Genomic DNA, 9,812 nt, shown 5'->3' with positions numbered 1-9,812 from the left:
TTGCCACTTATGGCCTGTTTCTTTACGATAACAGTTGATACTTTTAAATATGGAAGCAAGTTTACATGGACAGTATCTTCCAAGAAGCACAGATCCCTACAGATTAGTGCAGAAGACCATTAGGGAGAACACAGAACTTCGGATGTCGAATCTAGTATGCTGCACAAGCAATTCAGCTACACTAAAGAGCTAGCTGAAGTTGCATAAGACTCCTACCTGATCTTGTTGCCCAGAACTCTTTCAAAGTCCCAGCCAGTTTTTTCATGGTTATCCTCCCATTCTCGCAGCAGTTCATAAAATATATCCCTGTGAATCAAGATATTTAAGTGTATGAATTCCCACTCTTCAACATTTGAAGTAACAACAACTGAATATTCAATCGCTCCTAAGTTCCCCAGCAAGAATCTACCTCAGATTAAACAACTCAAGCCTCTAAGCATTCAGATACCTTTGCAAAACTCATTAATGTTAGCGGTACTTCAGCGAGTTTCCATTTTCCATGTCTTTGACAGCAAGTGCTTAAGCTTGTTATGCCCAAGCTCTGACGGAATGACCAAAACACCCATTACCAGACATACTGAAGACTGAGAGGCAGGAAAGAATAAGCCACATGAAATAATACCTATGAGGAGAGAAAAAAGGACCAAGACAACTTGCCATTCTCCCCTCACCCTGTTGCTGCAAGCATGGAGGGAGGTGGCAGGAAGAATAAAAGCATACCAGATTTATATGCAGAAGCAATCCGGTAGGGTGACACACTGTACTGGCATTTACCAGAAGTCTCAACAACTCCTGAAGAATTAGGCTGTTCTTCTCTAAAGACATTAAGCATTTAGCTCCTGCAGTCAATATGGACAAAGACTTTTTTTTTTTTTTTAATTAGAGTGAAAATCTCAAGATTTTTCTACAGCATGTAGCATGCATGAGGCGTTCTTAATATCCTTTGTTCACAGTCATGGAAAGATTATACCCTGTGACATATAGTAACAGTAGAAAAAACTTACCTTTGCTTCTTAAATATGTGAAATGCTCTGTCACTGGGAAAGTTAGAGCGATTGTCAGTTTCTGGCTGGAAAGAAACAGACTGTACAGAGCATGGCAGCAGGAGAGACACCTGTTAAAAATATAAAGGCAGCCATTAGACTCTAAGTCTCCAATTTATCCAACAATCCAAGACTTAGAAAAAGCAGGGAAAAGATGTGATGAGGAAACCAAGTATCACTAGTTGAGGTGCTCAGACACTAGCTGTTTCCCAACTGCTAACTGCTAGTAAACACCAACAGTTTTACAACCTACATTACACTACAGAGGCAGAATCACTCAACATTATCAGCGGAAGCATATAATCTCTCTAGGAAATCTCTACAGAACAGACTGCAACCATTATTGATACAGTGTGGAAAGAATGATCTGCAAATAGCCAAAGTATACCTTCAATAGAGGGCTCCAGAGAATGCGGGATAGCGGCTGGCAATTTCTGTATTAGTCGTCTTTCTCCTATTTGAAAAGCCCATGTCTTCAAGTAACAAGAGCCCAGCTTTAACTAAAAACCTCAGCTATTGACATGCCCTAGTCTCAGAAAGTACACTGTACTTTCTTTGCCAAGAGTAATTTCTATTTTTAAAAGATGGATGAAACAAGACGCGAAATACATTAAGAAAGGCATTCCTACCATCCAGTTCCCTAAGCCAGATGATTACATCAGGAAACCAGTTTTCGCAAGCTGTGCTGTCTCATCTGAAGCTTCACTTGCCTAAAAGAAGTCTGTAACTATGAAACAAATCCAATTCTTCCAAACTACATTCTGATATTGCATCTAACCAATCATTCTTCTAGGATCCATGTTTATTAGATGAGAATCTCAAACGTTAAACTTGACCCTGTCAAAGTCACCGGCTGAGGTCAGGGTCTGGAGCACAATGCAAGGCTAGCCAGCGGTGATTAACAGCTAACAATCACTGGACCTAGCAATTCACTCACCCACTGACAAGAAAAAAATGTAGCTTTTGGACACTTGCCAAAGACGACATGACAAGATACTCAAAGTAGAAGGAATGAGATTTAACATCAAAGCCATCACAAATAAAAAAGCAACAACACAAAGGTTTGAAGCAACGTCAGTTGAGGTTTGCCAATTTTTACCTTGGCTGTGCTGCTTTCATAAGCCTGCCTGAGCCTCTCGTGCAAGGTGGGAGAAAAAGATGCAATCCGTTCATTTTCAGCCAAAAGCTTCAGCATCCCCTTTTCTAAACGGCAAATAATTCTGCCAAGACAACATGGATAAAACCCAGACAGACAGACATGAAAAACACATGATTAGACCTATAAGAAATGCTTATGCTCATTTTTTTTGAGGCTACCAAGTAAAGCGTTCTAAGCCCCAGGCACCCAGCGCGAAATCCTACTGGTATCTGTAGGACCATTTTTTATTGCTCCCGTCTCATGACTTTCCCATTCTTGCATAATTACACTGAAGTTCAGCAGACAGAATAGTGCAAGGAAAACTTACAGACATCCAAATACAGGCCAAGTTGTGTGTTCTGAGGGAAAATTAACAACTCCATGCCTGTAAGTGGTAAAGCCCTAAAATCTAAGCATGCGTGCTTCATCTCACAGACATCTGCAGACACAAGCAGAGGAAAAAAAAAAAAAATTCAACTCACTCATACTGATAATCCAAGACTTGAACAGCAAAATAAACACAATTATGCACACTTCGGAAATGCTGTCTCCCTGATGCATCTAAGAGGGAAAAAAGAAACATGAGACAACAGCACCTATCACCATTTATAAACTAAAAGACCAACAATTCGCTCTCAAGGAAAGTAGGAACTGCCATATCCAAAAATAATCTTCCAGACCAGCATCCACTTTCCAGAAGCTGCCATTCCCTGCCACCTGAATAGACAAATCCTCTCATCCCTACCTTTAGTATAGTAAAGACAACTGAATTGTTTAATGCTGTATGGGAAAGAAAAAATTCCTTCTCAACATTCTGGCCAACAGTAAGCAGATCCAGGACAAAACGCAGACCAACTGCAACCAGTCATCAGCTGCTGTTCCCGTAGCTGGAGACTTCCGTGTTCCTAAGCTCAGCCCTAAGAATCAGTGAGTGGCAAAACAAAGGTCAATCAAACTGGGGCATCTAGAGGGCTGGCGTGTCTCATCTTAAAGCCACTCTTTTGGTTTTTATATCCATATCAAAGTACTAACTGCATCAAGCTTAAGTCTGAATTTGCCAAAAACCAAATGCAACAATTACACATCTATATGGATGCATCCTGTGCACTCATAACCCAATCTTACATTTAAGAAATACATAGCAGATCAACAGCACTTTTGAGTTGCAAGGACCAATGGAGGAGAGACTTTGGCATATTCGTCCTTCTCTCTGAGAGTCAGTGTGAGCCAGTACCCACAACAAATCTTACGCAATAGCAGAAAACTAGATCCAAACAGTATCTAGCAACTCCATTCTATCATATTGTGGAAGCATTTCCCGCACATGCATGACTTTTGTCAGCATCTCAGATGAGTCCTACAGCAGCAATAAGGTGCTTTTATGGAATTTAAGACTGTCCAAGCTAAAGGAAACTACTCGATATCACATTATCATTCCACGGAAGTAACATTCCTTCACGTCAATACTATTGTTTACCTTTACTTCTTTCCTTGACTTCAAGGTCACTATCGTCATCTTCTGCAGTAGAAGTGCCTTTAGATGTCAACAGCTGCAGAACAAAAAAGAGCTCCAGAAAAATATTTGGTACCAGGTTTTCTGGAAGAGAGGAAATGAGATACTAAAGGTGGATATCAGTATTGACCTGCTTTAATCAACAAAGGTAAAAAAGATATCTGTTCTATGGCACAGTCAGCAAAGGACTCCTCCCACACACACAGCCACAGCGTAAATTAATATGGGAATTATAGGAAAGATGTGTTAGGGAAGGGTCTGGTGTCAGACAGAGCCATACAACTTCAGCCTACTGCAGCTCAGAGTACTGCATCAGGCTCACTTCCTTCCCTAAACTTTTCACTAGTATCCGTTCATTCTAATAACTGTGTTGGCTTAGTTTATTTTTCCAGATGTTATTTGTTTGTACACTGTAACTGTCCCACAACTTTCGTTTCTCATCTACCTCTCCCTCACAACACACATGCAAGTTCAAAGCTCAAAGAAAGGTCAGTCTCACATCTTCTGGGTCTTCACCTGCTATACACGATGAATAGAGCTGTGCCAGACACTCCAACTGTTTCTTGCAGGAAACCTTAGTAGGATTTGCACAGGTAGCAGGAAGGCTAGCACTGCGAGTGTAGCTAGGCTTAGTAGGAGTACCAGGATCAAGAGACATCCCTGCAGGAGAGGACGCCTGGTGCAGCAATTTGCATCTGAAATTCAAGAGCAGCAACACACCATGTGACTGAAGAGGATACACCGCAGCCATGCAGCCAAATGAGGTCTTTCTCTTGCAGTCTAGCATGAAGGAATTCCTGCAATAACTAACCATGTCATTTACGCTGTCTAAAGCTGCTTTTAGCATGACAGTAATTTACCTCATCTTTCCCTTAATGAGAAAGGATCTTGGGGCTAACAATCAAGACTCAAAAGAACTACATTCAAATTCCAACTCTACTAAAATAGCATGGCGCTTTGACCAAATCATCTAACTAACCTATGTTATCGCTTCTCATCTAAACTGATACTTGTTAAAGACATGGAATCTGTTAGAGACCAGGTCCTAAAAAAGGTTTTGCATGTACAATTTCTGACAGCTAGACACTTCACAAAATGTATGAAAACAAGGTTCATATCCATACCTTCATATTTTTAAGTTAATGATGCCCTGAGTAGATCTAATACCACTAAGTCGAAAGGCAATGCATCAACTCATGAAATCCCATACTGGCAAGTTAAACGACAGAAGGAACAAACTAATTGCTGGGCTCTAAATCAACAATGATCACTCAGTTAAATACACAGATACTGAAAAAAAAAAACAAAAAAAAACCAAAAAAAAACCCCACAACAACAACAAAAAAACCATAACAAACCTACAGAGGTCATCCAAAATGCAGCAGTAGAGTGGTATACATAAGACACACGAGAAGGAGGAAAAAAGGCCAGTAACAGCAATATCAAATGATTGTTAAAGATCCCAATGGAACATCCACACTTGGAACATCACAGCACCTCTTACCACATTGTCTCAAAAGTAAAATCTTTAAAAGTCACTTTAAAGAATGTTTTTTAACTGCAGCAAAGAACATTTTCTATTGGCCTACTTCTAGTGGAACTGCTGTGATGAAGAACAAATTAGTCCCAAAACGGGAGTAGAAAGGTTATTTAATAACATCTTCCTTGCAATGAACATAAGCACCTGACTGACAGAACTGAAGAAATTTATTAAGCACTTTATAAACCCACCAAGGTAATACTCCAATAATGTTAGACTCTGCTTCACTTCTGCCTCAGTGTTGTCATCTATCTCAGCATGAATTTCACCTTTTGCCCTTGCTCAGAGTGAGCCAGTTAGCTGGGGGCTGCGTTAGTTTTGTACCTCGCTTCACCACCACTGCTGAGCATACAACAGCAGCTCCCCACTCCCAAGAGTGATGGGTCAGAGGAGACCACCTCATGAGCAAGATCCAGCCCACATACTGCTATATTTTACTCACTTTAGTTTATACAGATTAGTGGGACATTTCAGGTGGAATTCAGACTGTAATAGGTGTTTCACTGAAATGCAGAGAGGGAGGTTTGAATCTTGAGCAGTTCTGCTACGGGTCCGGTACAACAGTAACTCATGAGACTCTACTGGGTGTGTTCCAGACAGTTCCAGTCCCGCTGAAGTGAACCGCAAGGCTCAGCAAGAAAAGAATTCCACCTACATGTCCTGAGGAGTTTCCCCAAGAAGAAAATTTGCAAACAACAGCAACAGTTCTGTCAGCAATTATAAACAATAGTTTCTCTACTACTGTGCTTTGCCTTTTTTTCCTGAAGTATCAACCCTCACAGACTAATAGTGATGTAATTTACAGAAGATGAAAGTCACACAGTAACTGAACAGCAGAGACAAAATTAGAAGCTCAAGTTCACCTCATCTCCCAGCACACACAATTTTCAATAGATAACTGCAGTAGTAACTTTTAAAACAGAATCTCAGACTATCCCATGTCCTGTTTGCTCTGACTGTAAGCTTGTGCTAGTCTGCCTACCTTGCAAAATCATTAACACTTTTCCCACATTTGCATCATTAACTCATTTTCTTCAAACCAGACTATGCCTTCCATCACAGGTGCAATCTTCAAACACAGCCTAATTACACCAGCTCAAACCCACTCGCTTTGCCTGTGCAATCTAAGGAAAGCTGCACAGGAGACAGCCACGCATGCAAGCCCACAGAGGCAATCTTATGAAAGCAGTGAGGACCGACTAAACTTCTGAAGATAAAGTGAGGGTCATTGTTCCAGAGTCAGCACACCTCTAAAATGACAAACATTAGCTAGCTGCATTAATATCCTAGTCTGCTACCAGCACCACACTTGGTTTTAGGCAAATTATAGTTTCAGGTCAGCAATACCCGTTTTGGACACTCTTCTGGTCATTTCCACGCTGATACTGGTACCACCTTAAGATAAGAAAACTAAGAATATAATACAAGCCTATCAGCACCCTGCTCAGACTGTACCGTTCTTTCTTCAGCATTTCCCTCTCCTCTTGAAGGCTGTTGCTTATCACAGGTGTTAGGTTTCCTTCCTGGACAGCAGTAAAGGCCTCAAGGCTTGACCCAGATGAAAACCGAGCAGCTGGAGACTGGCTGACAGGCGTAGAAGTGAAGCACATCTTTGGTTTTGAGAGGGGGCGCTCAGCACTTACAGGAGTTGGGTTGATTCGCCTTGATGGTTTGCTTTTGCTGAAAAAGTGAGAAGCGATTCCACTGAAATCAAGCTAAACAACAACAAAAATTAGGTCTCAAGACAGATATGCATGCAACTCTTCTAGAAAAACCTCATGCTAAAATAAAATGGATATGGGAATTAGGATATTGAATTTCTAAACTGTATGTATAGTTGCTGACTTTATTCTGGTCACTGAATAAAAAGTCATGGAGCTACAGACTGCTAAAAACAGCCTGCTGACCCTTGCTGCAAAATCAATTATCAATCATCAAGCCACAGAACAGGTAACACAGTGCCACACAACTCTTCTAAACATTTCTAATTTGAGAGGACAGGATATGCCTCATTTTAGTAAGAAACTAATTCACCGGCAGTTTCTAACATGACCAGGAGAAAACAAAACAAAATCAAACCAATCAAGCTGCCGTTGTCTATCAGTAAGAGTCCAGGCTCCCAAGTTACCATAGGACCTCTAAGTTTAGGGAAACCCATCCTTCCTGCATGAACTACCTAGATTCGTCCTTCAGGAAGAGGCTCTGTAATGCAGTAAGAGACACACTGGAAATGAGATGCAGGAACATAAAGCATTACACTTCTCAAGGAAATGCTGGTTGCTACATATTAACTGCTATGGTATTCTCAAAATTGCTATAGCACTGGCTTCCAAACACCCCATGACCTCTTTCCTCACTCTTTTTCCTAGTTGGGCATAGTGCGATTGCAGAAGAGAGACTTACTGTCTATGCTTGAAACACACCTTATCTCCCTTGGCCAAAGCATCACCTAGAGCATCATCTAGACCCAGCACCTGGATCAGCTGTACAGTCCCACAGACCCATCCATTTTCAGCTGGAATTCTGCATGTCCAACTACGAAGTCACACTTTCAGAGACAAGTGTCTGATATATGCAGCAAACCAGCTGACATGAAAGCCTTACATTTGGTAAGGAAGATTTTAAAGAGTAAAATCTCAAAGAGAAAAGGACTGAGGCAACCACAACACAAACAGCTGCCCAGAAACTAAGTCAAAGTCACCAGGGAGACCCGGGCTTGCTGCAGACCAAAGAGAATACAGGCATCAGCTAGCTATTTTGTCCATGATCACACAGCACAAACGAAGCTGCACACTAACATCTGTTACCAGAAGCCGCAGAATGTCAATTCAAAAGCTTTTTTGCTAGCATCAGTAATGCTGAAGGGCCTTCCAGGACTGCTCTTCATTAGCAATTGCTATTGTGTTAAATGAGAAACGTGAAGAGCCAAGATAATGCTGACTTGTTAGAAAATGTAAGGACAAAGATGTGCTCAGCTTCGTATCAGCTGGTCTGTGCACCGGTAAGCTGCAGGCAGCATCACAAGTGAGAGGCTAAAGAGATGTCTTGGGTGAGTTCACAGAATGGAAACCTGACTACCTGTTGAAGTAATATTCCCCTACATGGCAACTGCGACAAAGCAGTTCTGACCAAGGAGCCCAGAAGCCAGCCCCCCAGTACCGTTTATTACAGCATCTTCTATATCTGGACACGCACAACAGGATGAGCTAGTCAAGGAACCGTAACCTGCAGCACAAACCAAATAAGACAGCAAGGCAGACTTGCTCTTACTTTGTCCAGCCAGAGGCAGCACCCATGGGTGGAAACTCCTCCAAGTTGTTAAGATTTAGCTGGCCGGGTGAGGATCTGGCAGAAACAAGAGGCACTTCACTCCGCTTCCTTCTCCCTCCACTCCACGATACGTTGTCATTCTTTCCATCTTCCTCTTCGGCAAGGGAACGCCCCAGATCCCGAGGTACCTGCCGGCCAGAGGCACCGACTGAGCTGTTGCCTTTCCTTCGGCCTCGTCTTGCTGGCAGGGCTTCAGGTGTGGCTGTAAGGAAGCTCCCCAAGCTGGCCTTCTGAGATGACCGCTTCTCACCGTGGTTAAGCACAGGGCTATACCCAAAGCTTGGGCTGCTACTTGAGACTGTGCTAGGGAAGTCACCACAAGGGCTAGACAGGTTTGACCCAGAAAAGGAAGAGCTGCTGGATGCCGCAGCAGGAGAAAAGCTGGTATCTGCAGTGCAGGTGGTCACCGAAGTCCTTTGGGAAAAGAGCTGCACTCGACTGCTGGTTGTGTGGCCTGCCCTCCTTTCCGATCCTGTCCTTTGGCTCCCATGGGCCTTGGAATTAGGAGTTTTAGCAGGCGTAGAGGGTCCATTAGTCAGGATCTGGCTGGTCTGCTCCCTTAAAAAATTTAGCAGAAAAGGCACAAAGTCTTTCTGAAGCAAACTAAGAGATACCAGCTTGTCATGGATGTGGTTCTCCTACAAGGAAAGAGGACAAAGCATTAATATAAAGGTGCTACCTAATCCTTTCTGTCCATATGTCCAGACTCATTCAAGCAGTAACTGTGATTGCAATACACAATAAAAAAACAGCGTGACTTGTCCAAGCAGGTCACTGCAATTCAAGGGACCTTAGCACTGGTCATAGATCTTGAAACTCAGCCTCCACACAAGCCATTTTGGCAGAAATTTTCGGATGGAGTCATTCACTTTGGGCTCCGACTGGGAAACAGTGGAACTGTTCCATGGAAAGATCAGTAATACTTCCTGAAGCTATGGCCAGGGAGAACTTGGAGCAGCTGGCACCCCTAAGTCCAACATTTCAAAGACATCGATACTGAAGCAGCTAATTCTAATAGAAAAGTCTAAGATCCGCAACTTCTCTGTCCCCTATTTGCCTGTGAAGGCCACCTGCTTCCACAGAGGGGAGCTGTAACAACAACTGTTGAAGCACTGAAGAGCCCTGCAGTGCCAAATACAAGACCAAAGCTGCTCTTCCATTTCAATTAAATAATTTTGCTCCCTTGAGACCTCACAGAGGTCTCTGCAACTTTAAGGTACATTAAGTTTATACTTAAGAAATTTTAAA

At 42.4% G+C, this 9,812-nt stretch overlaps 1 protein-coding gene across 1 annotated transcript in view; it reads right to left on the bottom strand.

Moving 5' to 3' along the window:
* The window catches only part of LOC104158462 (codanin-1-like), a gene marked incomplete at both ends in the record, with an annotated part of 17,893 nt that extends 8,691 nt beyond the window's left edge, over nucleotides 1-9,202 (bottom strand). Inside the window, 8 exons of the mRNA XM_009696162.1 lie at nucleotides 217-306; nucleotides 1,005-1,114; nucleotides 2,143-2,263; nucleotides 2,664-2,742; nucleotides 3,659-3,778; nucleotides 4,211-4,389; nucleotides 6,690-6,914; nucleotides 8,505-9,202. Coding sequence (XP_009694464.1) covers nucleotides 217-306; nucleotides 1,005-1,114; nucleotides 2,143-2,263; nucleotides 2,664-2,742; nucleotides 3,659-3,778; nucleotides 4,211-4,389; nucleotides 6,690-6,914; nucleotides 8,505-9,202 — 1,622 coding nt within the window. The remainder of the gene's footprint in view (nucleotides 1-216; nucleotides 307-1,004; nucleotides 1,115-2,142; nucleotides 2,264-2,663; nucleotides 2,743-3,658; nucleotides 3,779-4,210; nucleotides 4,390-6,689; nucleotides 6,915-8,504) is intronic.
* Nucleotides 9,203-9,812: the final 610 nt, after the last annotated feature.

The sequence above is a fragment of the Cariama cristata genome, unplaced genomic scaffold, assembly GCF_000690535.1.
Source record: "Cariama cristata isolate BGI_N322 unplaced genomic scaffold, ASM69053v1 scaffold5570, whole genome shotgun sequence".
Classification (NCBI taxonomy): Eukaryota; Metazoa; Chordata; class Aves; order Cariamiformes; family Cariamidae; genus Cariama; species Cariama cristata.
The sequence above is the reverse complement of the archived record's forward strand: the minus strand, read 5'-3'. Positions and strand labels throughout refer to the sequence as shown.